The following is a 20631-nucleotide window of genomic DNA, read 5'->3' as shown; positions in this document are numbered from 1 at the left end:
GCTCTGTATGTGTATTTTTCGATTGTATTTCTACATTCCAATAATGAAATATTTGATGTGAATAGTCACCATGTTTATGACATAAGAAACCGAAACAGTTTGAGAGTTCATAGCTCCTCTCAGAAACTCTATATTTATATGGCTGTGGAACTCTATAATTACCTACCTGTCTTTATTAAAACTTTGAGCAAGACATCTTTTAAAATAAAAGTGAAGACAATTTAGATTAACACCATATGAAGTAACTATCTCTCTATAAATTGGAAAACTTGTACATAAACAGTATCAAAATTAATGTATGTACTGTATTATTTCTGTCTCTGTTCAAATGATATTTTATTAACTTGATTTTATGATATAAGTCAAAATTAGACGTTTTGTATTGTGACTTGAAATTTTGTACAAGACGATTGACCATGCATTGTTGTAAATGTCCTTGTCAATAAACCAATTTATATTTATATTTCTATTTGTGGTTATAATTCTGATTTGAAGTTTTATAGATTGATATAAAACAGGGATGGTCTTACGATAGTTGTAAGGGGGGGGCGGTAGTCCAACAGCAGGGGGGGTCCAGGGGGTTACTTCCACCTGGAAAGGGGAAGGTACGGGAGGGCAATATTTTTTATTAAAACTCACGTTTCAAGCATTTGAGCACTAAAATTCACTGTTATTTAAGGCCTTTCCACACCGGCCAAAATTGGAATAGAATACCTACCGAATAGTTTTTTTTATTATGAATAATAATACATATTTTTTTGAAGTTCAGATCAGTGGCAAATATAGAATTTTTGTGTGGGGGGGCAAAGAAGGTTAATGTAAGGTTAAGTGATTTTAAGGCTGTGCAAAGCCATTTTGGGAACATTTTACTGGTGGCACTTCTAAATTTTTCCATTTGTATGGTAACATTGCGGACGTTTGTGAAAAATTGCTCAGCGAGTGATTCTCAGAAAAACGTCGCCGACGTCCGGGATGTCCAGGACGTCCTGTATGCGCGGTGTGGATTAACTCATTCGATAGCATGGTCAGCAAATTATTTTTTCAAAAACGTCCAGGACGTCGACGACGTCTGCGAACTCGGTGTGAAAAGGCCTTTTTAGGTTGAGTAGTTTTGCCGTTTTGTAAGGTGTCTAATATTCTATTAAACAGTTCGGCAATTAATACAATTTCTATTATTTTCAGTATTCCTATTGTTTAACAACACAAGTTTTTCAAAAGATTTAGGTATAAATTACACTAGCAAATGTGTTTAAACGGCCCCATAAAAAAATAGAAAAAAAATCCCCTGGTCATGGGAGGGGGGGTTGGTGGCGACCGCCACTGATATAACATGTTAATTGAAGATATAAATAATAATTGTTGGGAAGGTTTATCACTAAAACGCATTAAAAGTTGAATCGAATCATTTTCGTTTCTCAAGTAGGTGTAAAACCAGTCCACATGTTACATCACTATCTAGTCGATATCTCGGTCGAATAAATATTTTCATCCTGCATATTCACTAGATATGTAGGCGTAATGGGACCTCACGCTCACCCGGTATACTTTTAAACAATTCTTTATTCAATTATTTACTTCACATTTTATTCTTCAGTGAATAATGCAACTGCTTTATTTCACACATGCACCGTTTTAACTGTTCAGATTTCGAGTTATTCATTATTTGTAAGAAATCTGTACATATTTTCCAACTTCATAAATAGCGCCCTTAACAGTGAACTGCGTAGCGGATTTTTCCTTTTCCCCTACAGATTTGTTAATCACTCTCTAGTCTCGTTCAGTTTCACGGTGGCAAGGAAAGCGGAGCGTAACTTGACTCTCTTATCAATGTCTCTTGGCCTAATTAAATTAGTGGGAATCGTATCCAGCTGAGTGTAATCAGCTCGCATGTAACGCTGCTCGCTGCTCGTGCTTGTGACGATGCATGTGTGCGCATATGTGTATAATGTTGTTGCATGCGTGCTCCAAATCTGACTTGTGATAACATGCAGGTAATCCATCCTCTCAGTGACGTGGTAGATATTCATAATGAATGCAGTTTGCCGTTGTCACTAGTCGCAGTTGATCATAGTGATATATGATGCTAAAACAGTTTCACCTCTTACACCTTGTTTCAATCTGAACTGCAAAATGATAACAGTAACTGTTATTCAACTACAGCTGTCCTATCGATTAAACTACTGAGGTAATAATGACTAGAATATTGAATAAAACCTCTTTCCAAAATACAATGGAAATACCTTTTTTCCTTCCAATAACTTTTCTAATTTTTCTTCTTCTTCTTCTTCTTCTTCTTCTTCTTCTTCTTCCTCCTCTACCCCCTCCTCCACCACTTCCTTTTCCTTCATTACATTCTCTTCCTCCTCCTCCTCCTCCTCCTCCTCTCCTCCTCCTCCTCCTCCTCCTCCTCCTCCTCCTCCTCCTCTTCCCACTCCTCCTTTTTCTTCTTTTCCTCCTGGTATTCCTTTTCCTCCTCTACCCCCTTCTCCACCACTTCCTTTTCCTTCTTTAAATTCTCTTCCTCCTCCTCCTCCTCCTCCTCTTTCTTCTTTTCCTCCTGGTATTCCTTTTTCCTCCTCTACCCCTTCCTCCACCACTTCCTTTTCCTTTACATTTTCTTCCTCCTCCTCCTCCTCCTCCTCCTCCTCCTCTTCCCACACCACCTCTTTCTTCTTTTCCTCTTTCTTCTCCTTTTCCTCCTGTTATTCCTTTTTCCTCTTCTACCCCCTTCTCCACCACCTCCTCTTCCTTCTCCTCTACATTCTCCTCCTCCTCCTCTTCCTTCTCCTCCTCCTTCTTCTTTTCCTCCTGTTATTCCTTTTTCCTCTTCTACCCCCTCCTCCACCACCTTTTCTTCCTTCTCATTTACATTATCCTCCTCCTCCTCCTCCTCCTCCTCCTCCTCCTCCTCCTTTTCCTACTCCTCCCCTTCTCCTTTTCTTTCTGGTGATCCAGTTTTCTCTCCTCACCTCCTTCACAATTTCCTCCTCCACTTCCTCCTCCTCCCCTCTTGCTCCACACAATTGTCCTGAATTCAAAAATTGATCTTTTTCAGGTGGGTGAAAAACTTTGAAAGGCACTTAACGGAAAATACTGAAGCAGGTTGAGTGGTCCTGAAACCCCTTTAATATACCCTCGTACTTGGGACTGAGAATCAGAACTGCTTGTCAGCAGCAGCACTTCTATATGAGATGTGCTCAATTGACAATTCCATCATTGTAATTCCATTGTTCCACTCCAGATATGAAGGCCACTTACAGAACTCCCTCTTTTTATCCTCTATTCTTTTCTCCTCTCTATAGTTACAGACTAAAACCTCCTAATTGGGAATAAAATCTTTCAAGGTGTAAGGAACTTCAGCTACTTGGGGGTTGAACTAAATAACGAGAACAAGATGGGTTACAGCATAAAGCAAAGAGTATTTGCTGGAAATAGAGCATACTTCAGTAACATGAAACTTTTGAAGAACAGACTCATATGTAGAAACACGAAACTTGAAATATATGAGAGCCTGATTCGACCTGTTGTAACGTACGGCTGTGAATCTTGGACGTTAACAAAAGAAGACAAAAACCATTTAGGCGTTTTTCTAAGGAAAATCCTAAGAAAGATTTATGGTCCAGTTAAAGAAGGAAAGGAGTGGAGGAGAAGAACTAATTCAGAGCTCGAGGCATTGATAAAAGGCCGAAATATTGTAAAATTTATAAAGGCACAGCGGCTTAGATGATGGTTTGGCCATATCTGTAGAATGAACGAAAACAGAATGCCTAAAATAATATTCAAGGAGAGGCTACATTCAAGAAGAAAGATAGGAAGGCCGAGAATAAATGGGAAGATGAAGTGAGAGACGATCTCCAAAAAATGGGATATAGAGGATTGATTGATTGAGTACTTTATTTATGTAGATTACAATATATACTGTCTTATACACTTATATACAATAGCTTACAATACAGCAAAATTATAGATGAATTTACATGATATAGACTAAGAAAATAATTATTGAACTGTATATGATATGAAAAAGCATTTTGTAATATAATAACTATAGATAATAATTATATTGTTATGCATCTACATAAATTGGCGGAGCTTTGGACATATCAATGTCCATTCTTCGGAAAGAATATTAAAAATATCCTCCCCACTAACTCTCTACCAGAACATTAATTTCATTATTTAAACTAAGGATTTATTTATTAATGGAAATATTGTGAAAGTTTTAATCAATATGAATATTTAAGAGAAAAAAACAGAAAATTGATAAAGTAAAATAATTATATAGGTAGATAAGATCAAATAATTGATTGAAAATCAGACTTTTAAAAATATTTTATTAAACTATGTGAAAAACTTAATGCACTAATGTAAAGCTCGAATCGATTTTAACAAGATAACCCTACAAAATAACGCTTTTCAACGGAGCCGAACTGCACACGTGTTCACTCACTGACCATCAGAGGCGAATGGAGGATCAGAGGAGGGTGGAGACAATTAACAGAGGACCGGGAAGCGTGGAGAGCTGTAGTGGTGGCGGCCAAAGCTCATATTGGGCTGTAGTGCTGAAGAAAAAAAATAGTTACAGACTATCCATTCAATCAATTCTTGCTTCCTTCTCCCCAATTTCTTTGATGGAGAATCTGTAGTAACTTGAAAATCCTGGTAAATTCAGTAGTAACTTGAGGAATTTGATATTTCAACTTATAGACCTTGTATTCTTTAGTATACCAACCAAATTTCAATGGATCGTGTTGAGTCCTTTTGAAATAATATGACTAACTTTTCCTCAATAGAAATGAGGTGAATATGAAAAAATAAGTGAAATGATGACAGATGGAATTAAATAGAGAATGCATTTATTCAAATGCTAATTAATATATAATTATTATTTAACGAAAATCCTAAATAAATGCTGCAAATCACCCCGAAGACCTCTGCTACTGCAGACATTGACAACAGGGCTAACAGCTAGATGGAAATTCGATGAGAACTACTATCCAATAATAATAATTTCTAAATAATGGGAATTTTATCTTTGTTTTCTGAAAATCCAACACACTGTCATCATTTCATAATTATTATTTAACGAAAATCCTAAATAAATGCTGAAAATCACCCCGAAGACCTCTGCTACTGCAGACATTGACAACAGGGTTAACAGCTAGATGGAAATTCGATGAGAACTACTATCCAATAATAATAATTTTTGGATAGTAGTTCTCATCGAATTTCCATCTAGCCCTGTTGTCAATGTCTGCAGTAGCAAAGGTCTTCGGGGTGATTTGCAGCATTTATTTAGGATTTTCGTAAAATAATAATCATTATGAAATGATGACAGTGTGTTGGATTTTCAGAAAACAAAGATAAAATTCCCATTAGATTTTTTTTCAATTATTATTGATTTTTTTCGCTATTATTATAGAGTATGGCAGATACACAACACATATAAAGTTCATGAGTCTCAAATGCCTACATATACACTGTATATTTCCAATTTCTTTGAGATGTTGTGTAGTTTTTGGTCAGGAGAACATAAGTTTGTCTGACCGCCATTATTTGCTAGATCATCTAGCGTTACCCAATGTGCACCATGGAGGCGAATAATATTTAATATTTTATATATTAAATAATATAATAATAATATTAAATTTTATTTAATATTTTATATTAATTTTTATATTTTTCAATATTATAGAACATCATAGACAATGTTTAAGACAATGAAAGTGTGTGTTCTATGAATATTTTCCATGACAATTCATCATAAATGTACTGTAGTTACCTCCTGTAATGTGTTTAATGTATTGAGACTGTTATTGATTGCTATTTGGATTTTCTTATTAGTTAATAGTGAGACTCTATTGCTTGTATGTTAAATATTTTTTGCTGATTGTATCCTTGACTTGTGTAATGCCCTTGATGTCCTCAAGGGTTTCTGCAAATAAACAAATTTTGAATTTTGTTTATGTGACACTTCAGGGAAACACGAAAAATCTATATTGCAAGTCAATTTAATTTATAAAAAGCAATCTATTTTTGGTTTAACAGGTGTGTAGGCCTACAAGAATTTTTATGAATATTACTTCTTATTGAATTTTTAAGCCCGTTGCATCAAAACTATTACCATTTTTATATTGGATTGTCTTCATTCATGAAGTTTATAAGTAGACCTATCCTTTGTCATGAACCCCTGCACATAGGTGGTACATCACAAGTGAATCTCGGTTGCTTGTTGTGTTAAATTTGCGACATATATTCCTTATTATCATAGCATAATGTTATACAAATAATGAATGTACATTATATTAATTATATTGGAATGAGAGAAACATCAAGGTCACTTTCTATATTTTGTATCATAACAAATTGAATACCATGAAACAGAGTGATTCAAAATGAATCATGCGAATTGATTAGGCTTTTTTTGTGTAGTTGAGAAGTTGATATTGTGGTAATTATTCATATTGAATGAAAAAGACTAAGAAATTGTCAAAAAAACACTGATTTAAAAAAACCACTTATAAATCAGTATTTTGTATCTTAACAAATTGAATATCATGAAACAGAGTGATTCAAAATGAATCATGCGAATTGATAAGGATTTTTTTTGTAGTAGAGAAGTTGATATTGTGGTAATTATTCATATTGAATGAAAAAGACTAAGAAATTGTCAAAAAAACTACTGATTTAAATAAACCACTTATAAATCAGTGTTTTTTTGACAATTTCTTAGTCTTTTTCATTCAATTGATTAGGCGTGTCTCGTTCATTGCGATGAGGCAACGTTTCATGTAAGCGGTTAAGTCAATCGACATAATGCTCATATATGGGAAACCGAAAACATCATCAAACAGTGAAGCATGAATGTGATTCGCTCAAGTGAACGTTTTTGTGCATTTTCACAAATCATGGTGAACCCTAAACCCTACACTTTTGTAGATGTCGTCCGAGCCTCAAAAGGAGGCACATAGGACACTTATACACCATCATAAATTTATGTGCAATTGTGTGTATCGTTTTTAGAATAAAATATAACTTGACTGTTTGAAATTGAGACATTCTTCTTGAATCACTCTGTATATTGTAGACCTACAGTGAAATGTGATGAAAAGTGGAAAGATGCACATCTAAGCTCATTTCGAACTACTTTTACTTGTTCGTGTCCGGAGTATCCTCTTTAGGTCTAGATAAGCTTTCAACATTAAAGCTTACTATTGTCAAAAAAGTGGGCCTGATGTTCCGTTGTGCATTTGAAAGTCCGGTGGCCGTCTCTATATAGCCTACGTGACGTTTCCAGTGGACGCCAGAAAACTTTCTGCACGCGTGGAGGCTCCTTTTATGTCCCACATTAATTATTTCAAACTGTTAATAACTATTTTATTTTTTATTTATATTCATACATGAATAATTAGAATTAAGTTTGTTTCCGTAATTCTTCAAAATTATATTTTTAATATGTGAATATTTCCTATTCTAGTTATAATAATGTTAAATATTTTCTTCTATGTTCAGTTTTGAAGCATCTAAATTTGAAAATCTACTTTGTGAAAATATTTGAGGATTGAAAATTGTGTGAATTGAAGAACTACAAGACTTAACCTGTTTCGGACTATGTGTTATCTAAATTTGGGAGTGGAATAGCACAAGGTTACCTTATTTTTTCTGTCCCTATAATTTTGATAATGTACTTATTGTATAAATGAATAAGTAAATGAATGAATGAATACAATAAGTACCGTTCATCATCAAAATGATAGGGGGAGGAAAAAATGTAATTTGTGCTATACCTCCCCCAAATTTAGATAAGTTACACATAGTCCGAAATAGGCTGTCTTGTCTTACATCACTTCACAACGTTTTCAATCCTTAAATAATTCGATAAAACAGATTATCAAATTTAGATGCTTCAAAACCAAATATAGAAGAAATATTTCTCATTATTATCACTCCTTCTCCTTTTTTCTTCCCCCTTCTGCCATTACAGCGTAGGGGTCCCCGAGTCTCGGCCCATCTCTTCCACTTTCCCGGTCTTCAGCCATTCTTCTCCTTTCCCTCATGGAACTTCCTCTCTCTCGACCCAGGCCTTTGAGGTAGTACTCTCAATTCATTCGCAGTCTACCTTTCCTCCGTTTTCCTTCTCTCCTGGCCTCCACCACTTGCATCAACCCTCTACATTCCTGGTGACATGTTTCCTGTTTCCTCTACATTCCTGCATCCTAGTGACATGTCCGAACCAATTGAGCTGCTTCTCTTTTACATCCTCACTCAGCGCCTTCCTCCCCACCTCCTGTCATACCCTCTCATTCTTCCATCTATCTCTTCTCGTTTTGCCCACCAATTTTCTTGGGTATCTCATTTCTGTGGCAGTTATCTTACTCCAATGGTTTTTGAGGGTACCCCAGCTTTCACCTCATACATGAGAGTAGGAGCAAAAACACAATTGAATACTCTTTTCTTGTCTCCGTAGACAACTCTCTTCCCACTACTATGAGATTTAGTTGGAAGTGTATTATGCATGGCTTTCTGCAGTCTGTTACATTATTATCACTAAAAATCTATCGATCAATAGAAATAGAGAGAAATAACTGCGGGTTCACTTGACTTCCCCTTCCCAATCATTGCAATGTGAAGTAGTTGTACAATATTTCTTCAAATAATAAATAAATTGTTTGGATTATAAATTATACTCTGCTGTTTATGTATTATCCATATATAAAAATTAATGTCTGTTTGTGTGTTTGTTTGTTTGTTCCCTATAGACTTGAAAACTACTTGACAGAACGGCATGAAACTTTAGGAATATGTTGTGTGAATATTGGGGATGGTTTCTGACCAGAAATTTTAATTGGGGGGGGGGGGCTAATAATAATTATTATTAAATTTATTAATCCATTTTACAGACCTATCGAAATTTTCGGCCGAGCGGCTACCGAAGAACGGAAAGATGATCATGATTCAAGATCATATTGTGATAATATGATTTGGCTTCTACAGTTACAAGCTGTAATAAACACTTTATGGAAAATGTTGAAAGAAATTATTCACCTAATGAAAGAGTGTTGTTCATATTGCATTCATTAATACTGAAGAATGACAGAATAATTTACTTTTTTTTAATTTAGCTTAGCTTATATTCATCCTAAAATGGAAGATGGAAAGAATATGGAATTCTGTGTAATTCATCGTGCATCGCATATTTCCTGGACCATCTATTGACAACAAACAACTATGAAAACATTAAATTCATCATTGAAACACTGATTCAACCTATCTAGTTTTTCACACTTAACTGATAGATATTACTACCAATTTATTGAGAAGAATATGTTTTCGGAATAATAAATGCTGCATGACTGAGCATATAGGAAGTCCGTATTGATATGTAAATGAAAATATTGATTGTCAGATTCATGATTCACCAAATAAAGTCAAGTGTGACATGAAATACATTGACTTTTTGGCGGTACGAAGTTCGCCGGGTAAGCTAGTTTTATTATATTTTTATTGTAGTTGACGTATTCTGTGAATGCTTTGCAGTTTGGCCGCACATGCCTGCACTGGGCGGCGTCGTTCAACAATGTGGACATAATGGAACAGCTGATTTCGGCCCGCTGCGACCTTGAGGCGCAGGACAAGACAGGCATGAGGCCGATCATGATGGCCGCCTCGCACGGCCACCTCAAGGCCGTCAGACTGCTCATCAACTTTGGCGCCAATGTCCATGCCAGGGATAAGGTGAGCTCAATACTATAGATATAGAATAGAATTTATATTTATTCATAAAGGGTGTCCCATGAAGGGTGTAACAGCCGAAGACCTTGAAAAAAAAATTACCAGTAAAACTTTCTTAAATCAACCTTAGTTTTCGAAATATATCAATTTTTCAAATCAATCAATCTATAAATAAAAAAGCGAAATGGCACTCACTCACTGACTGACTGACTGGGGTGACTCACTCACTCACTCGCAGAACTAAAAATCTACCGTACCAAAAACGTTCAAATTTGGTAGGTATGTTCAGTTGGCTCTTTAGAGGTGCATTAAGAAATCTTTTGGCGATATATTTAACTCTAAGGGTGGTTTTGAAGGGTTTAAAGTTCTTTTAGCATGTATATTCTTCTTATTCCAATATCTTAAAATTATAATTGAAATGTCCATACTATATGTTAATATAGAACTATACCGAAATCTAGAGAGAGTACCTCTTCGAAACAGTTGTTCTGGTAACTAAATTGAAAATTTTGTCAGGTTGGCATCAAGTTGAGTTGACTTTGTTAGGTTGGCACCAAGTTGAAGATTGAAATGCTTTTATCCAGGACCGCCTAAAAACCAATTTATCCAGTTAGCCAAAATTAGCGTTTTCTCAGCTTTTCTGCGTTTCCTCATCTTTTTCAATAATTGATGGAAATAAATTTTTAAAAATTCAGTACACTGGTTTAGCTGAGGTGGAAGAATTTTGTTCGCCAAAGATACGCCGATATAGTAACAGGTGTTTTTCGGGATCAAATTGACATAATACGTTCAAATTCGGTACAGAGGTTCCGCTGAGGTCTTAATGCAGGCGAGCGAAGCGAGCCCGCTGATCTCATTTTCGGACGATCTAGTCGGGGGTCCAGGGGGCGGAGCCCCCTGGCTAGACGGTTATGGCAAGCGAAGCGAGCCTGACGGCTAGTAAAACCAATATAAACACTTGTACTAATCTTTATTAAAAACTTCAAAATATTTCAACGACTAGTTTCGACCATAGGTCATTTTCAAGTTAAAATTAACATTTCATTTTTTTTCATATTCATTTAACTTGAAGATGACCAATGGTCGAAAATGATTTTTAAATCGTTTTTAATAAAAGGTTACTACAAGTTCTTATACGGTATTGTTTTTATTAATTTGAATAAAGTAGCTAATTTAAGTGAAGTGATTTTATCAATTTTTCAATATCAGTTTTCTTATATTCTTAGTTGTCTGGGCTTAATAGAATACATTCATATTTACTTATACAGAGTGTCCCACTAAGGGTGTTACAGCCGTAGACCATGCAACAAAAATGACCAATAAAATGTTCTTATATCGACCTTGGTTTTCGAGATATCAATTTTTCGATATTTTTGATGATGGTTCGACTACGGTTGAAAAGAAGAAAACATTTCCAATAACATTCATGTAATTTGTTCCTTTGTTCGACGTTTTTGAACTTTCCATGCGCGCTTAAAGTTGAAAAATCATTCGTCGAGTTCAAAGCCAAATTTCAAACAAAAATATTGAACGGTCATAGAAAGTTCAAAAACGAATAAATTAGAACTAAACTTATTGGAAACGTCTTCCTCTCTTCAACCATATCCTTGGAATTGAATTTTGATTGATAGGTTTTTAGTTATTGACGTTTTTAAAAAATATCGAAAAATCTATATATCTCGAAAACTAAGGTCGATACAAGAAAGTTTCACTGGTAATTTTTTGCAAATTTAATGTGTAACCTGTGGTCTGCGACTGGTACATCTAAAGGTGCGTACAGTCTCTCGCTCTGCTCCGCAACCGAACGTCACTCCAGCAGAGCGATTGATGATCGACCGGCGAGCAACAGTGATTCGACCGGGGAACGCGAGAAGATCTAACATCTTCCGTAACGTTCATGATGGGTGCGTGGGCGGAGCGACTGTGGTTCGATGGTGGTACGAGGGCGGTACGAGGGAGGAGCGTGCTCGGTGCGGGTTGGAAGCGCGAATATGTGTACGCAGCTTTACGTGGGACATTCTGTATATGACTTACTATTACTTCACTTATATCAGAGACAGTATATTAATTTAGAAACAGTATCTTTTACTGTATGCTTTATTTACTAGTTCAAAGTAATGAAATTAATGGAGCAAACTCAATGATTCCATTAGACTTGAAACAGATTCCCACATACTACTATCATTGTCTGCGACCTTTTCAGTGAATTCTTCTAAAAAATTTAGGCCCAGTTGCACAAAAGCCTTTCAAATTTCAATCATGGTTAACTCCCAAGAGAACCAATAACAAATTTGTTTTTGAAAAGAAGACTTCTCTGATAATCTGGTTTAAAAGTTAACAGACTTTTGTGAAACTGGCTGTCATTACTAAAATTTTCAAGTTAATAAATGTGTTGAATCTGAAAAACTACCTATCTACTTCTATTCGTTAAGTCAATGCAGTTGATGGTTATTGAAATAAATTCCACATTTGTGTCATTTGCAAAGTTAATCTTGTATTTCTGATATATAGGCCTAATATTTCAGTATGATTATTGGAATACAGTGTGATTAATCGAAAATAGAGAGGGATGAAAATAAATTATCCAATTCTATGGAAGTCTTAAATTTCCTTGTACAAAATGTAGGAAAAATTCTCAAGATTTACAGTAGTGAGAATGAAATTTTTTCAATGCTTGTTGATATTGTGGAGACTACTCCATAATTGAGTGAAACTGATTATTATTGTCAGCAATTCACTCTTTTGAACGAGCGAAACGAAATTCCAGTTTAGACTTGATTTTTTTCGTGTGTTGTACAACCTTGGAAAAACCCTTCACCCAATCGACTTTGAATTCAAAACATAAATATTCTTGGAACCATATTACAGAATAAGTTTGTTTGCCAACTACATTGATTCACTTTTTCGTCCAGAACATAACAGGTGAACGTTGGAAGTGCTTATTGAGAAATTGTAGTAGATTACCGTATAGCATCACAAGCTACATGTTTCAAAATTTTAAATATTGGGCCCACATAGAATAGTCAGCACGCAAGATTGGTTCCTCAACTGCGCTTGATATACGGTAATTGAAAAAAATATCAAACTACTATTTTCAAACAACCAATCCTGACAGTCTCAATGAATCTTTCTATGGCTAGCACGCAAGATTTGCTCTTTTAATAAGTGATATGCAACTAGAAAATGGTCGTCTAATACTACTACTACTCCCGTTCTAAGGGTGACCACTTTAAGAGCCAACTCCGAATATCATTAATCAATCAAAATTCAATTCAAATTTATTTCCACATAACTTAACAGATACAAAGTTTTTTTTATAGTACATGTTCCTTAACCTAGTATAATAAATTATATTAGCACTAGCAAAAACGTTTAAGGCACATGTGGTGGAAATGAAGCCACTGGCATAAGTGAAATTCACTTGTTCGCCAGTAGGAGTAGCATATTTCGGCCTTATTAAAACTGAGAACAGTAAAATTGAGTATATACATAGAATATAATAATTAGTTGAGTTACTATTTGGGATTTATAATTATTAATTTTTTAGAGAAAGAATATATCGGTATAAGAAAAGAGGAAGATGAATAAAAAATGATAAATCATAATGACAACAAAATAAAATTTTCATCGACTACATGATGTATATAATCACTACACTGGTGAAAAGCGTTTACCGGTGGTTCGGAATACATCTAAAGCTGTAGGCCCAATCATCTCTTATCATCATTGGTTTCATTACCCACTCACAAGCCTCTGGAGCTCATGTAAACATCATCGTCAGCAGAAAAAATAGATTGACTATTTGTTTCAATTGTCAAGATTTACTGATTATATTGAATAAATATGCATATGCACATGCTCTGTATCGTTAAGTTTTACTGTCGTTCTTGAGACATTTAATTTAATTTTGAATGTAATTTGTGCAGAAAGGCCAGACCCTGCTGCAGTGTGCCGTGAAGAGTGCGAAAATTGTGAAATTCCTGGTTGAGACACTGGAGAACGTGGACATAGAGGCGGCTGACGGCGTGGGCCAGACTGCCTTGCACCACGCCGCCCTGGGCGGCCATCTGGACAGCGTCACCCAGCTGGTGCGTTGTGGTGCCAATGTCAAAGCTACTGACAAGGTGAATATTGATAATGGAACACTAGAATATTCTCTATTCAATAGTATCTCTATTCATAATAGTCGCACCAAAAACAGTATCAGAGGTAGATATTGATGGTGGCGTGTGCTCATTGACGTCTTCATTCTTAAAATCCACAATTTTAAAGGTGGATTTTTGAACACTATTTTGTTCTGTACCTGCTGCTGTACACAGTGAAGTCTCTTTCTTGTATTCTTCTACTTCTAGTATTCTTGTAACATTCAGCTACTGTATATTATCAGGGAGAATTCAGGGAGGCCAACTTCAATTCAATGATTGCCAGCTCATCTGCACAGTAATTAATTTATCTATCATATTCGCAAGTTAACCACATTACATTTTCAGGCTATTCTAATTTCATCTCTAAGGATTAAAACGTATGAGTATTTTGCATGAATTATGGCATTTATTGTTTATACTTCCAAAGACTAAGTTTAGTGCATTTGTGATAAAAATTTTAAGCTGATAATATATATGTTTTGTAATAATATGACTTATTTGTAATATGACCTAGCCTAATGTACTTATGTATTTTTTGGCTGAAATAAATCATTGAATCATTACATCACTACCAATAGCACAAAGCACAGTTGATGATGCTTAACTGTGTCCTGAATAAATTAAAGTATTATAGAATATTACAAGCTATCTGGGTGTCATAAGGTGCATACAGACTCATGCGCATTCCACTTCTCATTAGCTTATTATATCTGTTTTTGAACAAATACATTCATAATAAGCAGCGGATGAAGAGCGCATAAGTCTCTACGCACCTTTTATAACCTATTGGTTTTACTGTGTTTTATAAATTGGAATAAGAAAAGCTTTGGACAGTGCCTATTGATCCTCTCTGCAAGAGATTGATTGTATTTTTATGAAGTTGAATAAATACAGTGCTTGCAATTAAGAGTCAACTTGAAAAATCCTATCTTTGTGTTTACAATTGGGAATATTTCTTTGTTTTCTTTCAATGTCCCCTTTTTCAGTTGAAATTTCAATTCCAATTCAAACTACTAAAATTTTCTACTTAAATATTTTATAACAATAATGAAGCCAAAAATTGATATTGTTGATGAATAGAAAAAAGTTTCCACCTTCATCTCCACAATTATTCCACTTGTGATACTTGGCTGGCTTAGGTCTGATTTCAGAGGTTTGAGATCGTCGCACCTGACCAATTTCAGGACCTCTGTCATCACCTAACAACTGTTTTCAGGCACTCAAAACTTAGTTTGTTCTACAAACTTAATGTAAGCTGGAAACGTACTGTTGTTAATATGAGAAAGTGATCCAGTAGTAAATTTTCAATTCAACAGTTCAACTTGAACTATACAGGGTGATTCTTAATTATGGTAAAATAATTTAATACGTGATAGTAGAGGTAAAAATAAGAAAAAAAGTTCTTATAAACATATATATCCATAAACACTTCATTAGCGAGCTATACAGGGTGAAAGATTTTGCCCGGAATTCAGTTCCTTTGAAGAATACATTTTATTAAAATTTTATCTAAATTTAGTTTACACAGCTTACATAATTCTTTTCAGAATTAAATTCTCTACAATTTTTATTGCGAAAAATTATTTGTTAAATATGGAATATTAAAGAAAGTTAAAGAATATTATTCTATATTATATTATATTATATTACTATATATTAAATATTAATTTATATTAAAAATTATCTATATTATTATTCTATACTATATTAAAGAAAGTTATTGGGCATCAAACGTAGAAGTCTGTGTTTTTCTACTTAGATTGTTTGCATATTTCAACTTTTTTCTCAAAAACTACTCACACTACAGCTTCCAGACTAGTTTTATTCAGTTTTACAGACATTTTTCCATATGAATCCACCATAAGTTTTTCAAAAACTAGTCCCCAAACAGTTCAGCATCGGTGTATTTCACCAGAGGAACTGAATTCCGTGCGAAATCTTTCATCCAGTATAGGCTAGCTCGCTAATGAAGCGTTTATGGATATATGTTTATAAGAACTTTTTTCTTATTTTTACCTCCACTATGAAGTATTAAATTATTTTACCATAATTAAGAATCACCCTGTATATGATAAGTTAGGATCAGTTGGTTGACTCAATAGTGCATTGTCTACTTCACCTATTTTCTCTTTAAAGTATTATGCTAAATATTGGAATAAATAATTGAAACTCAAGTATCGTAATAATAAAATACTAGTCACGACTCATACCAAAAAAAAAATCCACTCTTTCTCTCACAAAATGTCTGCCTTCTGTGAAGTCTGGTAGCACTGTTCTCCTTATGAGTGTAATGCTCCAATCTAAGGTTTGCACAGACGACAATGAATGGTATATTGTTATAATTTTTACAATATTGTTTATTGTTATAATGTTGTAATATATTGAATTTTGATGTTGAAATAGCGAGGCCGAACAGCGCTGCACTGTGCGGGTGAGCAAGGTCACCTGGCGGTGGCTGAGTTCCTGATTGGGGGCGGAGGAGCAGGTGGGGGCAGCGCTCAAGAGGCGGCTCTGGAGGCGGCAGACTTGGACGGCAACAGCGCACTGCATCTGGCCATTGAGAACCGCCACCTGCCCATGGCCTCCCTCCTGCTGGGGGCAGGCACGTCCCCACATCTCCACAACAATGTCAGTCAATCAGAATCCCTGCAGATTTCTAATTGCAACTAGTTACTCGTATTTGGAGCACTCAATGTCTTTAAACATTGATTTTGATGTTATCTACATTTTTGATTTATCAACACATACATTTTGATTTTTATTTGCATTCAGTTGTTTTTTCTACTATCTGTGACAACAATAAGGTGAATATTTTGTTGATTCAAATAGAATATTGTTTGTTATTGGTTATCCATCTTGTTTTCACTATTATTATTACTATTAAATTTTGTAAAACTTTAAAGTGAAAAAACACTCTCATTCTTTGATGTGGCGACGTCCGTTTCGTGCTGGTACGGTATCGCACATTTTCAAGCCAAACAGAAACTGAAGTGTTTAAGGTGATAACCTAAGGTTATCTTCTATGTTTTGAAAATGTGCGATACCAGCACGAAACGGACGTCGCCACATCAAAGAATGTGAGTGTTTTTTCACTTTAAAGTTTTACAAAATTTAATAGTAAGAATATTGTTGATTTAACAATAAATTTCATGGTAACTGCTGTGCCTAGTGGAAAGTTGTCTGTATTTTTGGCTTCAAAATTTTCTGAAATAACTTAATTTATTCAAAGTGCGGTGATATTAAGTGCAATATTTGACTATAATTTGGTGTTGTAATCATTCTAAATTCAAAATTTCTAGTTCATATATATTTTTGGACAGAAATTGAACTTTAACTTTCCACAGTAAGAACATAACCTTTTTTTTCGGACGTGTTATTATTTATCAAAATTTGGGAACAGAATAGTATGTGAACAGAACATGCTATTAACATTTTGCATTTTGTTTATTATCTTATAAAATAAGAATCTCCTTCACATAAGTTTTCAAATCATGAAACTTTTGGACTTATGTAGGCCTACGTTCAACCTCTAATCAGCCAGGTTTTTCAGGCAGATAAATACAATTTCATAAAAATTAAACAATTTCATAACAACCGCGTATAAGAGATAAAAACTGTAGTAGGATATTCACAGTACAATAAATTGGAAAATACTTTGGGGTGTAAATATTGAAATTGGTTGATTAAACAATATTGTAGTAAACCTAATAAATGAATAAGGTGCTGTTTGGAAGCTATCAGTAGTTAATCAAAAGACATCACTGTTTCAAATTTCAATTATTATTGGTTCTCTGGGATATATTTTCGTCATGTCAACTTTATCAAGTTTAACTTCTATTACACACATTCTCTCACATATTATACATTTCTGGCTATTTGAAATTTCTGGCTCTTCGTCTGACTCGTTAGTCCTATAAGTTACTCTGATGAGTTGTGCTGGAGTTAAAATGGGATCTTCAGAAAAAAATGTAAAATAATCATCCATCATAATTTAATATTCACAACAAAATTCAAAAACAATTTATTACTCCCAAATAATTATCATAAAATAGAACATCCGTATCATTATCATTAGATAGGCTATTCTGTATTGAACGAGTTGAGACTTGAGCTCCCAGATGATCAAATATCTGTGTTGCCAAATAGTGCTATATTGACTTCTCATGCAGGACAATATACTTGAATAAATGCAATTTGACTAGACAATTGATACAGGGCTGTCTCATTGAATACATTAAGTGATAAATATGGTCTTGCAAGTGAAGGTCGCAACCCTGCACAATATGTCATCGTGGATATTCTATCTTTTTTTGTCATCTGGTAGCTCATGTCCCAAATTGTTTTATTCAGACTATAATAGCCCACATGATGTTTTCATCCGAAGATCTAAATGTTCAAAAAGGATATGTTGAATTTATCGAAAAATTGGTTATGTTGTATTGTTCTATTTCGTATGGCATCTATATCTGGAACCAAATCAATGAACAATACACCACAAAAACAGTTGATTCTGATATCATTGTTGATGCGGAATTCAATTTTGTAAGATCCATAGGGTAGAACTGGAACTCCAGCTAGCTGGAAATGCTTTTGAGGTTGTAGAAAGAAGTCTTTTGCATCATAAATGCCCTGAAACAATATTTTCAATTGACCAAATTTTCTCATCTTATTTTCAAAATAATATGGTAGTATTTTTTCCCTTCATTGTAGGATGGTTCAACACTACAAATAATCTATGCCTATACTTCTTATTGTCTCTTATGAAAATAGTGCATTTTATTGTATTTGCTTTTTAATACCAAGTATGTTGGATGTGTGTTGGGAAATTAAGAGTACGTAGGATTGAAGGGTTGGAGTAAGAGCAGTTAGGCAGGAAAATATAACAATTTATGCAAATATTGTTCAAAAACCAATGTGAGCCTTGAATGTTTTGGTAATTATCGAAGCAGTCCCCATTATATGCAGATTTTGTTTGTTTATTGTAAATATGAAATATTATCAGTTGAAAAAACTAAGGAAAACCGTTTCGTGCTACTAGTATCAGTTATAATTTTAAAAAAATATCACTCTGACTCAATGATTTACTGAGCCTGTCCAGTCCTTTAACAAGTACATGGTAAGGTATGTGCGTTTCCCATTCTCCATCCAAACTATAGAACTTCATAAATCTTCCATTAATTAGCGAAAATGGACAAATGTATTTATAATAACATCCTGATGTTATTAATGAACCCTGATGTATGTTACCTGAAGTTCATCACCTTCATCAATTTAGATGTCAACTCCATAAAATAAAAAATCTGTTAAAATTGGCACTGTGCAAATAGACCTCAATAATGTGTCTACCCGTCGCAAAAGTTCACTTGTCACATTTAGGCTTATTCACTTGACCAGTGTCACATGAGCTTCTGTAGGTAAAATGTTTACACTAGCAATACTATTATCTTTCCATTCATTTAATATATCTTTCTAAATGTCATGACATGCATACCAATTAAAAAATAAAAAAATCCCTTCATTCCGAAAAAAGTTATTGATGCTTTAGCCTGTGATCATATGATCACGCCAGGCGCTAAAGTTTAATGAATGCATCAAAATTTGGTCCATTGCACCTCCTTGGGTGATAGCGAAAGGGGGGTTTTATTGGTTGGTTGTGTTGATTTACAAAACCAACAGATCATAATTCATAATCCATTCAATCGAATAGTTGGAAACCTAAATTAATTCTCCAATGATTGAGAAAAGTCTCCAATATATTACCGGAAAAACTGAATAACATTTGAAAATGTAGCCAGCATGATTCCAAATATCGTTCATGAATGGTTCCACAAGCTCCAACCATGAACAGAATGGTCGCGTAATATCAATCAGGCTTTGGTAGCGTCCGTTTGCACCTTTTGCATAGGTCTTAACTCTCATCTAAAAATGAAAAAGGATTTGAGGATAATCATCTATGTTCACAATACCAACAAAATCTCACATACAAGTAGCCAAGAAATCTATTCCTTCAGTGTTCACTTTCTTTTTTCAGTTTTTTGAAACTGCACAATTTTCTTGCAGTTTCTGTTTTTTGAAACCCTGATATTTGGAGGTAATTAATATTGCAATGAACTATATTTCCTGAATGCTAATATAAAGGTATTAACCTGAAAGGATAATATCCTGAAAGGATATAGTTCAGGTATTCATGTTCTCTACAATCTGAGACAATAATTACCGGCAGGCTGTTCTATCTTGATTAGGTGTCTAGGTACATATGTTAACAATACCCATATTTTATGGTACAGGCTGCACGTTTGTAACATCAACTTTTTGGTCGTTATATCGCGCGTGTATTAGCTCTTATAGGATCATGTAGGGAGTAGGTTTACCATCAGAATTACCCTTGACTTGAATTTTGCTATTCTCTGATGGACGAAGGCATATACGAACTTTCAGGGACCAAATAAGAATTAGAACGCATTTATAACTTTTGAAAAATGATAGGATCTTCTAGTATTCCTCTGGTAGTTAAGGCAGTTAAATCGTATAATAAAGGAAAAAACTAGCTTATACACGTAAGGGATAGGAAATTCACGAATGACTCATCACGTCTATACTACTACTGGACTGATTAACTTGAAATTTTGCATATAGATTCCTTATCCACTGAGGATGGTTATAGGCCTTTTTTCAATTCTTCAAGATTCCATCACGTCAAGTTTTCAGTTTGTAAGGTTATCAATTATCACCTTGCGGAGCATGGGTTAATTAC

At 34.5% G+C, this 20631-nt stretch overlaps 1 protein-coding gene across 1 annotated transcript in view; it reads left to right on the top strand.

Moving 5' to 3' along the window:
* LOC111046113 (ankyrin repeat and death domain-containing protein 1A) overlaps positions 1–20631 on the top strand; it is an 88518-nt gene that overhangs the window by 30688 nt on the left and 37199 nt on the right. Inside the window, exons 4-6 of the mRNA XM_039433063.1 lie at positions 9538–9735; positions 13659–13856; positions 16281–16505. Of these exons, the coding sequence (XP_039288997.1) occupies positions 9538–9735; positions 13659–13856; positions 16281–16505 (621 nt within the window). The remainder of the gene's footprint in view (positions 1–9537; positions 9736–13658; positions 13857–16280; positions 16506–20631) is intronic.

This window comes from Nilaparvata lugens, chromosome 7 (assembly GCF_014356525.2).
Source record: "Nilaparvata lugens isolate BPH chromosome 7, ASM1435652v1, whole genome shotgun sequence".
Classification (NCBI taxonomy): domain Eukaryota; kingdom Metazoa; phylum Arthropoda; class Insecta; order Hemiptera; family Delphacidae; genus Nilaparvata; species Nilaparvata lugens.
Note: the sequence above shows the minus strand (reverse complement) of the source record. Positions and strands in the feature narration are given on the sequence as shown.